Source organism: Eucyclogobius newberryi, unplaced genomic scaffold, assembly GCF_026437365.1.
Source record: "Eucyclogobius newberryi isolate DKJ021-1_F unplaced genomic scaffold, fEucNew1.0.hap1 SCAF_6, whole genome shotgun sequence".
In the NCBI taxonomy this organism is placed as follows: domain Eukaryota; kingdom Metazoa; phylum Chordata; class Actinopteri; order Gobiiformes; family Gobiidae; genus Eucyclogobius; species Eucyclogobius newberryi.
The window spans coordinates 27,169,656-27,191,683 of NW_027316278.1; the positions used below are offsets into that span (position 1 = coordinate 27,169,656).

A 22,028-nucleotide genomic window follows, 5' to 3' on the forward strand; every position below is an offset into this window, starting at 1 on the left:
CAAGTGTTTGCTACTTTCAACAGATATTTTTTTCTTTTTTCCATGTTAACAGTTTGTACAAAAATCCCTCTAAAACACACATTCACATCCTCAAATACCAAGCAATATCCATGTAAGGAAAATATTAACTCTCTATTTGCGATTCCTCCAAACCACTGTCAACATGGCTCTAACGGGCAAAAGCCATCTGCTGCGACAGTGTATGCAAGTATTTATAACAATTTACTTTGGCAGCGCTAACGGTCTCAGCGGCGATGCAGAGAAGTGTAATTTCATGCTGGGGTCAGTGGCCGTGACCACTTTGATTACGGTGGGCCCAGACAGCAGTGGTCTGTCGGGTAAACAGTGAGACGCTTTGTCAAGTGCCTACATCCGGAAGCCCCCAAAAGAACACGGAAGGTGCATGCGCTCGAACGCGACACAAGAACAAACTGTACTGTGCGGTGACGGTGGTGTTTTGGCACGGAGTTTGGATGTTTATGGTGGAGATGAAACGATTCTGCAACGGTTTTTTATCACTGATGGCATTTGGCATCATGTGAGACCTCCAGAGTCTGTGTGTGGGAAATGTATTAGAGCTGACGGTTAAAAGTAGGGTGAGATGGATGAAGAATACAGGAGGACATTATGGACACAGACCCACAACACCAAGGTATGTCTGTTGCTCCTATTTTGTCCATTTACCCAAAAAATAAATCATAGCAGTTGTGTTAAGTGCTTTGAAAGTGTCTTGGTAAAAAGAGCTTGAATACCTGGAAAACACGTTAGCATAGTGTACAAGTGTGACTTAATTTGGTGTTCAAAAGTCATTGGTCGACGGCCTGTGTAAATAAACAAGGCGGCTCTGGGTGATTAAAGGTAAATTGCAGAAAAAGAAAACATGCTTAACGTCATTTTAGTTTATGGCCATCGATCCACTTCAAATCCACTTCAGACCTCTTCAAAGGAAAAACAACAAAGCTAAATATTTTTGTTAGGAAGATGGATAAGACAACTGTGCATTTGTGAAATGTGAAATTAATATATTTACATTACAAGCAAGAAAAAAATAATAATCTGTAAAATAAAGGTTATGGTACGTTCCCATAATCCCTTGTGAGACAAATGTATTCTCTGCATTTGACCCATTCAATCTGTCAATGAGGAGGAACATGCAAACTGTGCAAAGAAAGGCCCGGGACCTTCTTGCTGTGAGGTGTGAGTACTAGTCCCTAAGGCACAGTGCTGCCCCCCGGTGCCCCAGGGAAGGCCTGTGCTTTCAATATTCAGCCAAACGCACATTCAAAGAAAACAATTTAGTTTCCAGAAGGCGAATGCAGCTTACTGGAGCTCTTTGCAACAGGAAAAGCAGGCGTCTAGTAAAAACTCAAGGAACTGACGCCAGAGGAAAGGATTGTGAACAATTGCAATTGAATTGAAACAAAACGAGCGAAAGTTGTTGATTTGTGTGAGAATAAGGCTTTGTGTGCAGATCCAGACTTGGGTCGTTCGCACAAGACTTCTATTAAACCTGTGTGAACCAGCGTGCTTTCCCAGAAGGGCATTAAGTGCACAGATGAGATTAGTTCTCCTGAGATCCACTTGGACGCGGTGAGGGATTTCTACTGCCGCGATCCAGCTCTGCCAACTGCTCCAAGTGCTAATCAGGAAAACCTAATGAACAAATTAAATCTGTGGCCCTTAAACAGAAAACATTTTTTTTTTAGAGTACTGTGAAATATTGATTTGACTGGTATAATTGCAGGGTGTGGGAAACCGACTAAGGGCAAAAGTTTAACAAAGTTCCCTTCTGCCCAGGTTTTGGGCAGCATATCTTCTTTGTCTTTATGAGAATACATTTTAGGTAGATGGATTTAGACTTTATTCATCTCCTAATTCAATTTAGCTAATGGTGGTTAAGCCAAAGTTTTAGCAATGTTGCTTTTATTACTCCTAAATATGAAAAACGATTTGACAATTTGATCATTTTTGCTCTCCAATATATGAAATAAGTTCGGCTGACTTCTCAATATGCAGTCTCGGCATTCAAATGATCAGAAAACCTTGAGCAATTTGGGAGCAATTAGAATAACTCGCAAGGTCACAAATGTATTAGTAACAAGGTCCTTTATCCTGTTCTATTTCGCCACAAATCATATATTTTGCCGTTTCAAATAAACACAGCAGGTTCCAGTTGGTTCCACAACTGCCCATACGGCAAAGTCCCCGATTCCTTTAAGTGAAAGAATATCAAACGTGTGTCAGACATGATTCAATGCATACATAAAAAATGCCCCTGCAATCATTTCTCCACTTTTATAGAACGTAAAAATATCCTTTTTCCGTCTGTGAGGGCAGAAATTATGCCGTGTCGGCCTTGGACATAAGGCTAAAGCGCCAATAATGTTTTTTCTCTTAATGGTGAACATTTAGAAATCACTCTCCGACATCTAAACTATCGTCCAAAGAATTCACATGTCTCGAACTTCTCACTGACCCGACCAAAGCTTTTTGCACGCTCCTTCTGCTTCATTTGCATGGCTAAACAACACTTTAACAGCAGAATATTAGGAGCAAAATGGCCAATCGAGGGCGAGCGCACGGTGAATTTATTCTGCGGTTTAGCACTGTTAATGCGTTTGACCTTGGAAACTGTCAAAATCTTCCCTGGGCTCTATCCACAGTACATTACAAGTCTAATGCCGCCAATTAGCACTTTATTTAGCTGCGCAGAGCTGGAATTCCCCTGCACACATAAGGAATGATGTTCATCCTGTAGGTCGCTGTGGTTTTCAAATTGTCACGAGTGGAAGCAAGAAAAAAACTGTCAGGATATCAAAGTACTTTGTCTTAACTTAAAACAAAACGTATAACAGGGAGGAACCAAAGCAATTTACCGTACTTTCTGGACTATAAGTCACACCTTTTTTCATAGTTTTGCCGAGGTGCGACTTATATGTGGCATTATCTGTTATTTTCAAACTGCACGTCACTTGTTAATTATTTTCACACTGACAACCACAAGAGGGCGCTCTAGGCTCTAAGCGACGCAGAAGAAGAATCTGCACTTCCTCTACCTCCGGAGTTTGTGGAGTTGTTTAGAAGTGACACAGAGGAAGAAGAATTCAATGGATTTAGTGATTTGGGCTAATACTGATGCTTTGGTAAACTTGTTAGCATATCTGTTATTATTTTATTTTGGTCTCGGATTTTATCAAATACATTTCCCTCAAAAATGCAACTTATACTCCAGTGTGACTTATATATGATTTTTTCTTCTCTATTATGCATTTTATGGCTGGTGCGGCTTATACTCCGGAACGACAGCGGTCCCTTAAACACAAAATGAGAATAACCAAGGACTAAACAGAGACTTTGTCCAAGAATAAACCTGATTTGGAAAGAGTTAATCCTGTATTAACAAACAATAGCACATGCGAGGACTAAACCATGGACAACATTGCATTTCTGTTAAACCAGGGGCAAAATTAGAGCTCAAAGTATGACCAAACTTGGACTAGAACAGTGCTATATCAGGATCTTACTCAAGAACTAAGCCAGGATCTAGTGCTCTCTAAATAAATCCCTTCAAACTCCTTTGTACCACATAAACAGACCCCGTACCACATGTTGAAAACCACCGGTCTTCCAGTTCATAAAAATAACTCTCTCACCAATCACCTTCTATTGGAAACTAACTTCCAAATGTTATATTGGAGAAGTAGGTCAGCTCCCAAACAGGATTTTATTAGCAAGGTGGAAGATATTGATCGTAAGGTCGGGTTAAAATGAAAATCTAAGTGATCATATGTTATGTAATGCAGTTAGGCTTTATTACTGTTAGATAAATATGATAGATACACTGGGGCAGCAATATGAATTAAGTGCAGGGCGGCATCATGAGGTCACCGTAGGTCCCTCGTATGTTAGCGTTTTATTACATTATTCATAAATACGAGTCGGGGTAACGATCTTAAGAGACAGGGATAACGTTAAAGGCAGCCATAGCAGTGCACACATAGATTTTCCAATATAAGAATATGAAGAGTTATGGAGCTTTCAACATGGCCTCCAGAGCATTCACAGGTAAAAGACGCCACGGACAAAGACGTAAGCGAGATATTGTTGAGAGGACTACGAAGAAACAAAATCATATGCAAAATGTACGATAGCAGAGATACTATGGCATAAAGTAAAGGCTCATTTAAATCGTTTTTGGTTATTCTAAATGGACTTTTTCAGCTTTTAGTCATGTTATACTGTTGCTCCCTCATGACAAACCTAGAGTTGTATTTCTTTCCCATCTTTACATGTATCAGTGGACAAAACATTGAAATCAGGCTCTTCGTTTGTGTTTTTAAAGTCTATACCCTCTTCACTGACTCAAATTTACGAGCAGTTAACTGTGAAATACCATTAAAAAAAGTTACCAATTAGTTCAAAATGCCTAAATAATGCATATATAAGATTTGTCAAAAAATCAATAGTATTGCTCTAAAATGGATCAAGCCATATCTATTGGATTCACCATCGATTCATTCAATTCCAATCATTAATTTCCACTGTCCTCAGGCGTTCCCCAGGGCACTGTTCTCAGTCTACTACTATTCATTATATCTACTCCACCTTGGTCATTTAGTCAGTCAATTTCAAATCAGTTTCTATTGTTATGCCGATAACATCCAGTTACACGTTTCCACCAAACCCGCCACTCCTCGCAGTAAATCCAAAATCCAAAACTAATAGATTCACCATCATCAGGACAAAAACACAACCTAGAAAAGGACTAAACCAAATATACTAAAATGGACTGAGGCTACGGTGAAAACTCTAAAGCTCCTTGGATCCAATGCACTATTTACATATCTAATAAAATCAACCAACCAATATGTGTAACAAGAAATTTAAATATTTCAAGCTAAACTAACTAAAATGGCACAGTAAATAGCCTTCTATGTCTTTATTAATTATTAGCAGTTTGACATTTTACTTGCCAGTGGTTCTTAAACTATCAAAGTTAGGCTTTCCGAGAACTGTCAGAGCTAGTCGGAGATAATAAACAGGACAATACCAGGTCTAAACTAGGACTAAACAGTGATTTAAGTAGTTGTACATTTGGATTTACATGAACAGGGGAAAAAGTGAACAGAAAGTCATAAATACTTAACTTCCTCTCCCGACTTAAACATGTTCTCTTCACAACACAGCGGGGGTCTTTTTAAATAACTTTGGCCAAATGTAGCCTGCCTCTAAAAGCTCGGCCTGGCTCATTAGACCGGCCCCGACATATGGAAGCCCTCTTGAGCTGGGACTTCAGCCCGCTGCAAATTTACCTGCTCTTGTACAATGGGTTCAAGTTTCTAGGTTAAGCCAGCTGTTTCCCTCTCCCGGCTCTGGTTCATCCAACTCCTGTCAAAGTGAATGAGTCCACGCCATAGTGGTGCACGCATGGGGGCCAATCAGAAATGTGGGCGGGGCTGTTACCATGGCGCCGTAGTAAATGTGCATCCTGTTCAGTTTAGAGGTTAGTGGGAGAGGCCGGATTGGAGTGGACGAGGTGGTTATACGAACAGTATTTCTTTAGACCATTTGGAGAGGTCAAAAAGTGGTAAGGAAATTGGGGTACTAAATGTTTTTTTGGGGTGTATATCGGGTAGTTGTTTACCCAAAAGGGCACGTCTAGCTCACTTAGTCTTCACTGTGTCAATAACTTAAATCATACCAATAATAATCTTAAAGCCTTTCTAGTGAGTTATAGAGCTGCTACTAATGATCTCTTTAGTAATTGACAAGTCAAATTATTATTTCTATAGTTAATTGAGACATTTTAAAACCACTGTTAACCAAATAAAGGTTCAAATATGTTAATCTTAATTATTATCATTATTAAATCTGAATTTGTTTATTCTTTTTTTGACATTTTGATTTAATAATGTCATTGCCTTTGTTATATAATGTCTTTTGGCAAGTGTTTTAGAGCCTGTATAGACCAGATAATGATTACCAGATGATTAAAATATGATTAATAGTCAACTAGTTAAGATTCAGATTCATTCTTTTATTAATAAGTTCTCCCCACCTTTGATTGGGTGAACTTTGCATATTTTTTCTGTATCACTTCTGTAACCACCCCACATCCACCCAAAATGGCAAGGTTAGTTAATTGTGTCTATTTTCTTTAATTCACCATGTATGCAACAGTATTTATGGTCAACTACTACCATTCAAACCCACAAATTAAGGGTATACCATCTGTCCGCTTAAAATTCCTCCATGAATACCGTGACATTTTGTGCAGTAGCAAAGCGGTGTACGACCGATGTCTCTGGATTACCTTGTCACATCTCATGAGACCCAGGTACCGCAGGGACTTGCTGCTCTGTGCGATCTGCGTGGCTCCCTGGTCGGTGATGTCTTTGCACCAGCCGGCGTCCACAGTCTCGATGGTGGTGCTGTACTGGCCGATGGCGATCAGAGCTGAGAGACAGAAACGATACAAAAAGGTGTTAGTCCGACAGCCGCCCTATGCAAATGTGGCAGAATCACACGGCAACAGACGAGTCCCACATCAACCGTGGGCCAAATGGTGTGAGACATCATTTCAATGTTTAAGCAACACTTTATAAAGTCTTGTGTCTTTTCCCTGAATGCACATGATTGGTATGAATAGGAAGTCTTCTTTTGTTTATTTTGTGTGACAGTAGCAGTATTACAGTGCGTTTGACAGCTTTTCATGTTGTTCTGAGTAGTACTTAGTTTGCCGTAATAGTACATGTGGTAAATAATCATCATAGTTTTACATCAGTCAAGTTTGTGAAGGAAAGTAAAAAAAAGAAAAAAAGTAGTAGTCTCTTTCCACAAAATGCCTTCTGGATACTTTTTTTTCCTGGCAGTTAAAGTTTTAATAAAAAAAAAAAAAGTGTTGTTTAAAGTGTCTTAAACTAATTAATGTGCAAAGTTTTACAATGTACAATGTCCCAAGCAGAAAGGTTCTCCCAACACTCTCCTCTCCTTCGTCTCCATGGTCATGGTCCAATCTAAGGCCATGTCCACACGTATCTGATAAAACGCATATATTTTTCTACGAAGAATTATGCCCTTGAAAACGGTGCTTTTGGAAAACTGCGACTAAGTGAAGATCATGGAAAACCGAAACGTCACAATCTGCGACAATTAATGAACACACGTCACATATGCGTCCATGTTTATGCCTGACAGTGGACAACATGGATGGATGAAGGATGTCCATTTACTTTCTTACTTTCTTCTTACCCAATCAATACTTGCTTGCGTCTTGTTGACTTTATACTCCAAAAACGACGAGAAAAGGCTTGCTCTCATTGGCTGTCTTTTAGGGAAACACCGCCAACTATTGGTCTGACATGTTTATGACCAATTATACGTGTAAGTGTGGATGGACATGTATTTAAAACGATTATGTGTGTACGCCAAACTTTTTATAAAACGAAGGGTGGCGGACATGACTTAACTTCTGTCCCCCGCATCATAACTCAAACCCAAAGTCAAATCTTCGATAGGCTTGTGTTTACACCGCACAGGACCGGGACTTCCCACTGCCTATGCTCCACACGCGCTGTCCTTAAGTGCTTCCATCTATCCTCGGCCCTGACGGAAGACGCCAAGTTGTCAAGACGAGACAGAATCCTCTCTTATCATGTCCGCCAAAGACGCGCACTTTCACCAACACGCGGCGATCAGCCTTATCAATCTGAGGCCAAACGGGGAGGAGCCGGTCGATTGATAGCTGTGCTCGGTGATCGATTAGCCGGGGCTGGCCTTTGTTCTCCACTCTCTCACAGCCATCAGTAATGACAGGGGTGAGAGAGGAGTAGGATGAAACGAGAAGAAAGCCTTTGACAGCACCTTCAGACGCCAACTTAGCCCTGATGTTGTTTTCTCATTTGCACAAATCCATTTGAACTTCCCGCAGCCCAAACAACAAGCCCACAGACAGCTCAGGAGGGTTCTCAAACTTGCCACCTCTGCTAATTTGATTACTTTTGTTTCATGTTACAGCAAGTCACTGTTGTTGCACGTAAGGATTCCTACTTGAGCAGGGTTTGAACTTCACAGTAAATTCATTGAGATTAGTGTTGGGTAGAACACATTGAATTCATTATATTTAGTCAATACCTGCAGTTAAATGTATTGTTGTAACATCTTTTAATCAGAGTACGGCATTCTGAATACTTTCAAAACTTTCACTTTGAGTATCATCATATTATCAGCTTTATATTTGGCACACATTTTGTTCTGCATTTATTTATCACTAGAGGAAAAGTGGCATATGCACCACAAGAGGGGTGTGTTCCATTTATCTCACTAAATATGCCGCACAGTTTGAAGCCTAAATTGTGTGATCGTTTGATTTAGGAAAGTGTATTCTGAATCCAAACAAACAAGAGAGTAACTGCACATACAGCTATTAGAATACAGTACATATAATGAGTACATTTTGTTACTTCCCAACACTGATTGTGATATTGTGAGGAGGATTACAGTCAAACTTGTATTATTGCACACATTACACATTTCTCCCGCTGATGCACTTTTAATGTAAGCATTATTGCAAAAGACGAGACAAAAACGTAGTAAAACGATTGGATTATGCCTCGTGTGGTTCCATTTTCTTAATCATCCCTTTCTGCAACTAAACATTTGCATTCTAAAAGTTCACAATAACAGAATGTATTTTATTTATACTTTTCTAACGCGTCCCCGCAACACACAAACTGCACACATAAGTCAATTGTCCTCCAAATCATCGTATTTATGCTTAAAAATGCACAGAAGCCTGCTTAAAGTTGATTTCAGAGTTCAGTGTTGCCTGGGTAATTGATCTTTCTGGAGTTTTATGTCGCACTTATCCACATGTAACAGAGAGGAATATTAAATTAGGGGGAAGTTTATGAAGCAGCCATTCTTTTTCATACTCTCTTTGACCCTTTTACAACATTTAATGCTCCACATACCTCCACAAATTACTGGCCTAAATACCGTACAATCAGCGCTCAGAAGATAAACCATGTCAAACGAGCTTACAGACATCTGTGGGACTTTTGTGTGCGGTGGTAACTCCTGCAGCGAGGAGGAAATGAATAATATCATGCCTTTTCCCTCACTATGTAACATCAGCTCTCTCATATAGGCAGAAGCTTGTGTACAGTATCTGACATATGTTATATATAGTAGCTCTGGGCACTGCGGCGCTCCACATGTGGTTCCTTTTGTGCTCCGGCCTGCTCTGGATGCCATGCATAATGGCACATTACGGCTAAACAGGGCTTTGAAGCGGCAATGTGTTTCATGTAAAAATGTAGCTATGGGAAGAGGAGGCTGCATCAGGTCAGACGAGCACAGCACAGAGGATCGGGGCCACTGGCAGAAGCTCCCAGGGCCACTTAGTCATGCTGGAAGTCTGGCTCTACCGTCTATTTCCATTACAAATCAATATAACTGTGTTTAAAGGCTGCAACCTGTTAACCAATGACTTGCCACTAATTATTTATGTTTCCTGAAATAATCAACTCATTTAGTAAGTGAATCATTGTTTAACTGGTTTATATGTGCCATGAGCTGAAAAAGAGAAGTTTTAAGACTCACATTGCAGGAAAATGACACAGGAAATGCAGTGTATTTTCTCATTTGTCCATAAATGTGCTCCACCAGGATCCTCTAACGGCTTCACTTCAGCTTCATCTGGCTCAAATTTACAACTAATATTTTCATCACGTGCCTTTTGAGTTCTGAACAGCTAATTAAACTGTGATTCATCGCTTGACCAATCAGTTAGTAAAATTATTAGCTGCAGCCCTACTTTATTTGCTAAAGTAGGAATCCAGACAATGTTGTGTCAGAGAGACGCAGAAAAAAGCTTGTGAATGTCCTGGTTGATATTTAAGCATTATATAAAACATTATTTGACGGTCAAATCAAGCACAAATCAAAATCAAAGAATCATTTATTAAAGGCCACACAACAAGTTGGCGGAAGAAAGTGCAGAAATTTTACCTTACATTTAATATATTCAATATACTTATTGGTGATTTTTGCAGAAATATATTTTTTTTATTAGGACCGTTGCCATAGCAATTGATAATTTAAAACAAGGTAGTATATCTTTTGAAAGGGGCAAAGTCTTCCCACCGGTCTATACTTAAGACTAGATTTTCTATGTGCATATGGAAAATCATTCCTTAAAAAGATCCAGATTGGTGGTGTCAAGTAAAACTGGATTATTGTTCCAAGAGACCAAATAACCTTACAAAATACCATTTAAATTAAAATGTACATTTTGAAATAGTTTCACATGATATGAACTGATGAAAAACTAAAATCTCACGTTGCAGCTCTAACAACATAATTAACTCAATCCAAAATCATTTCTTGGTTCCTCTATGAAGACACTGAGGTCTGTGGACCTCATGTGACAACACACTTTCTGTTCGAAATCCAAATCGGATTTACCTTTCGCTTTGCTCTGCTTTTGATGTCCAAACGCATGTACACAGTCTCGACAGGCCTTTTTAAACCGTTCCCATGAGAACAGATCAAACATACAAATCCCTTTAGTGTGACGCTCTACAAACAACTTTCTCCACTTTGGCCACGCTCACTTCTTCTTCACCTTCAACAAGACTCCGGCCTAACAACATGAAGAGATCGAATCAGACAGGTGTCTCCCAAGGTGAATTTGGGAGGCGCGCCAGTGGATAAAACAAGCATGCATTTCCTGATTGCTGTGCACCACTTAGCTGAGCAGAGCCCCACCACCACCTGTATAATCGGAGACAGTGTCGACAAGCCCCAGGACGTCCAAACACAAGCATATGGCTCTCAGGATGCACCGAGGACAAAACAAGCCAACTTTGAGAAGTGGAATAAGCAGTTTGGTATGAATGTAAATGTTATAAAGTTTCTTCAATACTTTTATACTAATCGGGTTGCCATTCTTGCTGTCATATTCCAATGTATATGCTATGTATGTTGCAACAAACGACATATTTTTAATTTATTTTGCTAAGACTAGGGCAAAGTATTTAGTAATTAAGTCTATTAATTGGTCAATAATGTCTTAGCTGAACATTTCAACATGAGTCGACTGACAGCTGATCACTTTTTGGTTATATAACTATTGCAAAAGTGTTGAGAAATTACCAAATGTGAATTGATTCTACCTTTTGCATACTTAAAGGCACTGTTTACTTGTAATTTTCCATATGCATAGGTATTATCATGTCTTATCGTAGTTTGGATCAGATGCATGGTATTATTACAGTGATACTAAATAGAGCGCTTGCAAACACACCCACTTAAAACACCAAACTTAAAAAAAACAAAATATTTATAGATATGTGATTACAAAACAGCCATCATTGTACTGTTTTTACCAGAAAAGCGGGACCGTATTGAACGCGTTATTATGGGTGGCATTATACGAATGCTATTTCATACTAATAATAACAATAATAAAAAAGAAAGGTTAGTTGAACCTTCTAGCATGTTTTACCGATTGATAAAATATGAACAAAATCTAAAAAGTAGCCATTTCAGAACTGCGGTTTACAACAAGAGCAGCCTGGGGGCGACCTTTAAACAAATGGCAACAGTATTAGCCTGCGAGTTGAGTATGTCATCAGCTTGAAGCACTTCCTCTGTTGAATCAGCATAATTCATGCACAGAGAAGACAGAGGCGGCTTCCAGCAAACTCAATAAACATTCTGTTCTGACGGCCCTGATTGGCACTGTTGTGTGGACGAGAATAGCTCTGCAGTCGAACATGTAACTACAGCATCTGGTGCTTTGTGCCGTCATAGTAACGGAAACTCGGAAAAGCATGTTACAGTGTTGTTCCCACATCCAAATCATGCTCAAACAACAACACACATTCCCAACACACTTGATAGTCAATTGCAACGTTGATACAGCAATGATTTAAACAAACAAACAACCTACATGAATATAATAATTTGATATATGATGAATGATTAATTTTCCATCTGGCCCGTCTCTTCAAAGACACGGAAATAAACAAACATGGCAACACCCACAGACGAACTTTGGCCCATTTACGACTATTTTGTTATTTTGCACACAGAAGCTTTGTGTATTTGAGGACGGGGAAGAAGTCTGTGTTTTTCTCTCAACTGGATTGAACCACTGTCTGATTTCTGCTTGTTCCGCTGTTCAAATATCCATCATGACGTTCTGGTATCAATTCTGTATCAATATTGACTCTCTCAATTGGTATTTGGGTATTGATTTTTTGGGGAAAACCCTATCAATATTATGACTGTGAGACTCCATTCTTTACCTGTGTCTAAAGTTGCAGCATGACTTAACATTTTCAACAATTCCATAAGCACTTATTGATCCAGCCGTTTGCGATCAAATTCAGCAGATCTTTGAAATTACAGTTGCAAAGCTGGTGTGTAGTAACTGGAGAGACTATGGTCTGCTGACGTGACTTATCGCGGCCAGTCTCATAGCGCCCTTTTAAATGATCCATGCTGCTCAGCCCGACCCATGTTTCAGCTGATTCTCCGTCCCTTGGGAGCCGCTGACACCTAGACATATGGCTCCACATCTCCCAAGGTTTTTAACTAAACCATCCTGTCTGGAGCTGTTCCTCGTACCACATATAGCATTTTCTGCACCATTGACCGGCAGGCAGGTTACAGACAGGTGAAATGTGCCATGTTCCAACAAATTCGGCGCAGAAATTTGAGTTTGATCCCCGTCTTTCTCTGCCTCTTCTCGCAGCTCGATCCTGAAGTACTTTTCAACCTTCGAGTCGGAGCCCGGCGTGTTCTCATTAGCGTGTAGGTCTGTTAGTCGCTGCTCGGTCACAGCGGCTTGGTGACAGAGTAGGATGATCCGCCGTCTCCATTTCACCTTAACCTCTCATGCACATCACTCCATCTGTTCCCCAAACAGCCAGTCGTTATAAAGGCAGCAAAGACAATTTCCTGCTCCTGTGAACCCTCGAATTTGGGCCATCAACAGTTTTTTCTTCTTCAAGCAAATCTTTTAAATCAAGCCACAGAGGAAAACGTTTACTAGTTACTTGAAAATGGTTGATTTATCCAATGCATCATAAGACAAGCAACAAGTTAAAGTCACGCTAAGAGCACAGTGATACAGTGGTTAAGACTTGCGCCTCACAGAAAGAAAGGTCATGATTCTTTGTGTGGAGTTTGCACGCTGTTTGTGAAGGTTTCCTCTGGTCTCTCTCACGTCACAAAGAAACCTAACCAACAACTAGCCCTCTGTGTATAACAAGCATATAAGGACAATTAAAGGTGCACTATGTCCCTTTTCAGATAAGGTCCACCATCTGCTCGTCTCCATGAACATGTTGATCGTTTTCTGATCCTAGAATGTTATTGATTCATATCGGCAAGAGCAAGATGTCACTATTGATTACATTGTACTTTGCCATGAAATAACCAAATGATATTTTTGCATGAACCTGGTGAATTTCTGTAAGTGACTAGACCACTATTTTACACCAAAGATCTGCATTTTAACAATAGCTGTAGTTAATATTGTTGGTCTATAGAATGTTTTGATGTCATCTGTAACCCAGCAAACTGCTTTTCCTGGAACGTGTCACAGAATGGTATTAAACACGGATATCTCCATGGAGACGGGCATACCAAGTTACAGGTCAGATCTGTCCCGAGACAAGTCTGCTCACAATATGAAAGGATTTTACACCAAGGTATTTTTATCAATGAAAACAACTGTAATTTAATGAATACAAGATGGATTAGTTTAATGCCTCACCAAAAAGCTAACCAGGTGGTAAAACCCACACAAATGGTACATGGTTTAAATTGCCTTAAAATGTAAAGGTGTAAGTTAAATATGTAATTCTACTTTACTAAATAAGATAAGATAATCCTTTAATATCCACACAGGGGGAAATTTCGTTGTTACAACGCAGTAGAAACAGGAGGAAAGGACAGATTATAGGAAGTTAAAAAAAAAACACACACTTAATAGAACTCTTGGGAAATAAAATAAAATAGATATATAAAAAATAAAAAGATAAAGATAAAAATAAGATAATAATAATAAAATAATGATAATAGAATAAAATAAAATAAAGTAAAAATAGCTAGCACAAGACTAGGTAATAGGTAATACTATTAGCAGGTAAGTAAATAGAATAAAAACAAAATAGAACACTCTTATTTACAGGTATTACACATGGTTACATCAGTATTGCACATGTTCAGGGCTAGCAGTGTTTGTTATAAAGTCTGACAGCAGCAGGAAGGAAAGACCTGCGAAACCTTTCCTTCACACAGCGATGGTGGATCAGTCTCTCACTGAAGCTGCTCTCCAGAGTGGACAGAGTGTCCTGCAGGGGGTGACACTCATGGTCCAGCTTAGATGTGAATCTAGCTGTGTACACATTTTGTCAAAAACTAAACTGATTAAAATACAGATTAAAACATTATAATGAGCTAAATAAAAAGGCTAACACAGTGGTTTCTATCTTCACCCATCTTCACAAAATGCATTCTGTGCTGCAGAAACCTGTGCTACTGTTACCCAGTCATAAATATTTCTCCTATAACTGAATTGCATGGGAAGATGAATCACTCCTTTTAACTAATGCATTATCTCCCGACAGAGATTCATTCCCCATTCCGCTGCCATCTCAGGCCCGAGCTGTAATCAGACACCCTAAATATTGGGTTTATCCGAACTCAAGAAAGCATCAGTGCTTAGGGAACCGCAGTGCTCCGGAGGGGTCAGGAGCTGGTCAGCGCAGTGATGACCGCAACGTGAGAAGAAACCTCCCGTAATCAGCTTATTCTGCTATCTGTGCTGCTGACCTCCCGCATCCAGGGTTAAGCATCTTCTACGGCCTTATTAGATATTGGCTTATTACATCGGGCCTAAATGATGGTGTGCCCATTACCCCACATCTCAGAGCGGGACATACGATATTGCCCGTGCATGTCCGCTGTAACCCGAGAAGACTTTTTTCTAGCTCCTGATGTAGATGGAATGTTGAGGAAAAATGACCCCAAAGTAGAGGAAGTAGTGTTTTTGGTAACCTCTGTACATTAATGCAAGTGTACTAAACAACTGAGCTGCTGATGACAACTACAACTATTATTAAAACTACTACAACAACAACAACAACAACAACAACAACAACAACAACTAGCACCAGCCCTTCTGCTGCTTTGAATACTTTCTCCCACGTCATACAGAGACATTCAGTCTAGAACTGCTTGGTTTGAATGTAATTTCAACAATATCTGCTCAGACACAGGCAACCACAGCCACCTGCCTTATCAGTTTTATTTGCCATACAATTCAAAACCATTATTTACAAAATGAAAAACATAAAAAAAATGTGAGTTGCATGCAAATGGTGAAAGTGTAGCGCATAAACGTATTATATTTGATGTATTCCAGAGAGCACCACTGCCATGTCTAATGTGAGGGAACTTTGTAACGGCTCTTTGTGTTGCCTTTTAAAAACTTGGCCCCCGGTTTACCCTCTCCACTGTTCCTCTGCGCTCCCAAAGCCACAGACAAACTCTATTCACTTCCCATCCTTTTATTTTCTACAATGAATGCATTTACATTTTTTTCAACCGCCACATCCACCCACATTGTGTTCCTGTCCACAATGGCTTTTGGGTTTGTGCAAGATTGAGCGAAAAGTGGTCTGAATTCTGCCTTTTCTCAAATTCAGTTTATACAAGTCAATGAGGCGAACCGCTTTTCTTTATGGGTGTTGAAACGGTATAAGCTCAACGTTGTCAAATATTATAAACTTCAAGATTAGACTTTAAAAGACAGAAGAACATCTGGAATATGAGGCGTTTTATCTTCAAAGAGGCACTATGTATCTTCAGATGGAGGGTCAACCACTTGCTTGTCTCCATGGAGATGGACTGCCATAATTTTCCAAAATATGGTATTTATTCAATTACAGGCGTTTCATTGCTTCACATAAATAAAAAAAAGTATTGTGAGCTGGTCTGGTAGCATCACCTGCTCGTCCTCATGGAAAAAGATATGTACTTTATGTTCTTAACACCAACCAGCACGCGCAAAGGCCAAAAACCGGGACTTTGGACAAACTATTTTATTCTCACTTATTTTCATTGTAAATACTGGCAAACTATACACAATTTTAAAGATGATTTTTACCTGTACTTTTTGATTCTCATATTATTCTAGCCAATGAGCCAAGTTTTCAAACCGCAGGTAGGTTATATATATAACGTTTTTAGCAGTTATAATAGGAATTTGTAGTCTCCAAAACATCAAAATGTATATTTTATTATCACAGAGCTGTGGTCTCGCTAAAATCTCACACAGTTAGTACAGTGAATAGCATAAGCACACAATAAAGTATGTCTTGCTTAGGATCTTTACAAATTCAAAAAAGAATGTATTTTTATGTTTGTTTTATGTTGTATGTTTGGGCTTCTGTAGTGTACGTTCTGAAGCCCTGACAGTGTTCATATGCACATCCACAGAAACTAGAAGGCCTACGCTTTTTAATGATGTCTCACACTGGCATGAGGGCTTTAAGATCTTATTTTAATAAGCAATGCCATTTGGGTTCGTCTGACTATTGTGCACGGGGCAAAATAGGTTGGTGTCATCAGGATAAAGCAATATAACGTATCCATGGAAGCAAGAAGGTGGTGTGTTGTACTCCAGAAAAGGTACATAATGCACTTTTAAAGGACATTTAGGAGGACACATGTGCATCTTTGTGTTGTTATTGGGCCTTTTAAAATGCTCTTGTACCTTTGCTTTGGCATTTCAGGTTTTAGAACTTAATATAATGTATGTACTGAAAACCACACGTAACAATCACGTAATGTACATGATTTGACAGCAGAAATGCTCATAATGAGTCTAGTGATGATTCATAGACCCCTGGATTTCTACCTCTGATGTCACAAATCTGGGAGTATTTTTGTGAGGCTCGGAGAAGGAGCAGAGAAGACAACATCATAAACTGAAACAAACATGGTGAATGAAGAATAATACAAATCCAGGCACGTTTTAGATGAGGAAATAATATAACAGGCTTAAAAGTACGTTTTGCCTAGAATATGTCCTAATAACTTCACATTAATTACAAAAAACATCTTTGCTGAACCAAGGCCAATGCTAGTTTTCATGTTGCTCGCCTATATTACATCAGACAGCAAAGCAGGTCAAACAGACCCATGAGGACAGCACTTAACTTCTCTTGCCCTTTTGCCCTGGTCAAGTCTCGGGCTGAGAACATGATTGATTAGGACGGAGCATCCATCTTCAAAGCAGCCTTCTGAAAAGTTTAGGGTCATTCAGAGTGCCAAATCTAATGCTGTAAACAAGACGGAAAATGACACACTCAAAATGCGCTCGGGACAAGAAAGCCACCGTTGTTTGGGCTGGGGTGAGCCAGGCATTAGCTAATTGCAAACTGTGAGAAAGGGATGGATAAGCACGGGGGTATGCAGACGGTGGATACAGGGGAATAATAAGGACCTAAATTAGTCACTCACAACACAAATGGGTCTTAAAAAGCTTTGCGTCGTGTTGTGGAAGTTGTTAAAGGAGACATATTACGCTTAACAGTTTCTTTTTTTAATTCTTATTATGGCTTAGATGTATTTAATGCACTTCTGGGCAGCTACTTGGAAAACCAGCCAGCCAATCTGTGCCAACAGCTTCTCCAAACCAATTACTAACTTGAAAAACCACATTCACAGGCAATGTGATGAAATGTCTTGCCCAAGGACACTATGACAACATGTACTGGTTAGCGCTGGGATCTAATCACTCTTTCTGAACTTTCTGAATGCGATTCCAACATGAGCCTGGTCATAACTCCACACTACAAGACTGAAACAACTGTGATTGACTTCAACTAGCTCCGAGTAAGAATGAATATGCACAACTGAAAATCCTGAGAAAATCTGGCCAAAAGTTGTGTCGTGTGTAAATAATCAAACTTTAATCAAGTCGATTCAACTATTTCTATGGACTTCCTAAAAAAAAAAAAAAAATTATGATCATTCGAACAAAAGATTTCACCTTTGAAAGAATTAAAAAAAAAACAGCTACAAAATTACACAAGCCAAGTCTGCGCTCTTTGCTCTGACATTTTGGGCAAATGCAATCAAAGGCCATGGGGAACTGAAAAAAGGCAAGCCAGCTGAAGAGACACACAGGAGAGGGGGAACAGATTGAGTGTGACACACGCAGGAGGCTGAGCACTTTGTAGTGGGACATGCTCGATGTGGGGAATTAATTAAGCCGAGCACACAGAGGAGGCAACGGGCTCGGGTGGCCTCAGATCGGACCAAAACAAGCTGATGCACGGCGCTTTGTGGAGACGTGTTCTGTGACCGTGTGTGAAGAGTGGTGGAATACTGTCTGTTCTTGGATTTTATCAAATAAATGTCCCCAAAAAATGAGACTTATACTCCAGTATGACTTATATATGTTTTTTTCTTCTCTATGATGTATTTTTTGGCTGGTGTGATTTATACTCCTGTGCAATTTATAATCGGGAAAATAGGGTAAGTAAATAAATAAAATCATAGAATCACTTCCCTTCAAGTGGATTGGAGTTGAGTTTGCAGTTTTCTCTGCATCTGTGAGGATTTACACCGGGTTATCCAGTTTCTACCATCAACTTTGAACCAAGATAAAAGTATGCATTAAGATGTGTACAGTATGTATGGTATTTGCCAGTATAAAGTAAATCCAAAGTGAATCCACAAGTTTACAGAGATGTTGGAGGCGGGGCAGGTGAAATACCCTTATTTTCTGCACTATAAGGCACACTTAAAAGCCTTACATTTTCTCAAAAACAACAGTGCACCTTATAATCCAGTGTGTCTTATATATGGATTCATTCTGGTCGTGCTTTTTGTGGTATACGTTTTGTTTCCCTTAAAGCACCTTATTGGTGCGCCTTATATATGTAAAATGATCAAAAATATACATTCATTGACAGTCACCTTATAATCCAGTGGCCTTATAATCCAGTTATATAATAACTCTCCATCCTTTCAAAAGTATGCAAACAGAGCCTAGGCCTCGAGGTTGCCCATACACAATTCCAATCGCATATACCTCTCCAGCTCTCAAAAGGCACTCTACAGAAGCACACTCGACTTTAAATATGACGCTTAGATCCACAGGTCTTCAAACAGCACGCTCCACATGGTCTTTTTTTGGGGCTGGCTCGCGATAACCTTGCGAAGAAGGATGCGAGTTCTAGCGGTGAAAAGGGCGATTGGGAGGTGAGTGACTGACAGGGGAGAGTGGGAGATAGAGGGGAGAGAATGATGGGCCCCGGCAGATAGAAGTGAGTGGAGGACTGATAAGCAGACAAGGAGCTATCAGAGGTGACCTACAAGCACACATTCTCACATTCGCGGGACAAGAGGACCCCTCATGAGCGGTGCATGATTAGGGATAACCTGGTGAGCGTGTGCTGGCGAAGGAGAATAAATAAAAGACACGCTGACTGGGGCATGGTCAGAGCTGCAGGTACACGTTTGAAGTTAAAGTTTGAGATCGTGAGTCAGTTAGGTCTCAAGTCAATTTTCAATTCGATTTATTTTTGAAGTTTCCTCGCAGGGCTGCACAGGATTGTTGATTATACCAGCAGAAAGTTAGGAAATCAAACAATGAAACAGTCATTGGTCTCACCAGTAGTTTAACCTTCTCTTGGCAGGAAAGTTTTGTCTTTTTCAATAAACAAAATTAGCTTTAGTCTCTTCTTTTTTTTTTATGGTATAGCGTAAAAAACAATACTGTATTTTCCGGACTATATGTCGTACCAGCCAAAAAATGCATAATAGAGAAGAAAAAAACATATATAAGTCGCAGTAGAGTATGAAATGCAGTTGCAAGTGTGAAAATAACAAATAATATCACATATTAGTCGTTCCGGAGTATAAGTATATAAGTATAAATATAAGTATGAGTTGCACCCTGGCCAAAACTATGAAAAAAGGAAAATATGGTACTTTGCAGACGTACAAAATCAATCAGTAGGTGGCAGTAAATGCACCTTTTTAGTTGGCTGCCAATAAACAATAAACAACCCAGAGCACAGGGACCCCACACTATAGACTGTATAAACACTGAATAAATGAGTAGACAGTGCTACGCCGCTAGTCGCCATGTTCCAAATAAGAAGGGTGCACGGATTGGTTGGCTCCAATTCCCTTTCTTTTGAAACAGCTGTGCTTTCTTCTCCTGCTGCTGTCAGACTTGTCATTCTGGCTTTAAAAAGTGTGTTTTAAAATGCTGACAAATCAGTTATCTTCTTTCTCCGTTTGCAACAGGTTTGATTGACAGCTAGCATGGTTCACACCCATCTCAGGGAAACCAGCGGCGCAGGCGGGAAGAGGTAAGTACCTTCTATAACCACGCTCCTGATTGGCTCTGTGGTTGCTGTGAAACGTGTATTCGGCTTCAATTGGCTGGGACACGAAGACACATTATTGATTCAGATTTTAAAAGGATAAATTGGATAGTATTTTATTATTTTTGGAATATTATGGACATCATTATCATAAAATATATAGTATAGACCATTATTGAAAATATACTATGACCGTATTTTCCAGATTATAAGTATATTTAATTTATACTTATACTGCGGAGCGACTTATATGTGATATTATTTGTTATTATCGCATTTCATACTCCAGTGCAACTTATATATGTTTTTTTTCTTCTCTATTATGCATTTTCTGGCTGGTGCGACTTATAGTCCGGAAACTATGGTAATTACAAACAGCAATGTAACGGGTACTCAGCGTGTGAGGCGAAGCTTACGGTGTAATTAAGACTGTAATTGGACTTGTTCAAATGGCAGAAGTCAACAAAAGAGAAATACTGTCAATAGTTGATATAATTTCAAAAAGGCATTTATTCACTGTGCTATTTCGAAGTGGACAGAAGGTGGAGTGAAATGGGAATGAAGAGTGCGGAGAGACGTTAAGCAAACTCTCTGAACCAGGAATTGCAACATTTGACGACACTAGCACGTGCACTGCGACCACATTTCTCGACATTTCCACAATCTATCTATTGACACCGCTTTAAAAAGGAACACACACTTTTTTACAAATACGTTTGCTATAACGAGCCTTTCTTTTCAAGTCGCACAAAACAACACTCGAGACGGATTTGTGATTATCAGGGCCGTTTAAAATCAAGTCAAGTGGCTACACTAAGTGGCTAAAATTAGGCTAACTGCATGCTAATGAGTAATTACACGATCTTTATATAAAGCAATTGACCAGTGGTTATTCACACAAGATTAGTGCTCCAGAAAGACAGACAGAAAGCTAAATAAAATGCACGCTGCTATTTTGAGCTAGGGAACTCAACAATATACTTTTGACACTTTTGGTGGAGGGACGGCGTTATTAAAAGCATTCGACGTCGTACTGTGGTGTGTTTACTGTTATGTCTTTAATCTACTGTGTTTTATATGGTTATCCGACATCAGATATGAGAGCAGAGAGCGTAAGAACACAGGCGCCCACACATCCCCATCAGCAGTAAAAGCAGGATATTAAGCTCTATTTCAAAACAACAGCCCCTGTGTTCCCGAGCACCTCTCCTCTGAGGACATTGATCGGACCAGCCGCTCTCGACACATTTTCACTCCTCTACCTTTCGTACCTTTGTTTCCCGCATTAACATTTTTGGCGCTGTGTGCAATTCAAGGTTGTGCCAGCGCTGGTTGTTGTAGTAATAGTAGTAGAAACTTTCGTATGGGGGTGGTTATTGTTTTACTGTACCCATTTTCAGCTTTTTATGTAATATCAGGTGGGTTTTAGTCATTTCTGTGTTGAATATTTACCATTTTGACCTGCTGGCTGAATGTGCTTTACTCTGGTTTATTTATTTGTGTTCACTGACATATTTGTATAGCACATTTTACCAACACAAAGTATCCAGAGTGCTGCGCAAAGTACAAAACAAACACAAGCAAAATATGTAAAAAATGTAT

At 39.6% G+C, this 22,028-nt stretch overlaps 1 protein-coding gene across 1 annotated transcript in view; it reads right to left on the reverse strand.

Moving 5' to 3' along the window:
• fbxl17 (F-box and leucine-rich repeat protein 17) overlaps positions 1–22,028 on the reverse strand; it is a 323,540-nt gene that overhangs the window by 30,166 nt on the left and 271,346 nt on the right. The window contains exon 10 of the mRNA XM_072434057.1: positions 6,314–6,456. Within this exon, the coding sequence (XP_072290158.1) occupies positions 6,314–6,456 (143 nt within the window). The remainder of the gene's footprint in view (positions 1–6,313; positions 6,457–22,028) is intronic.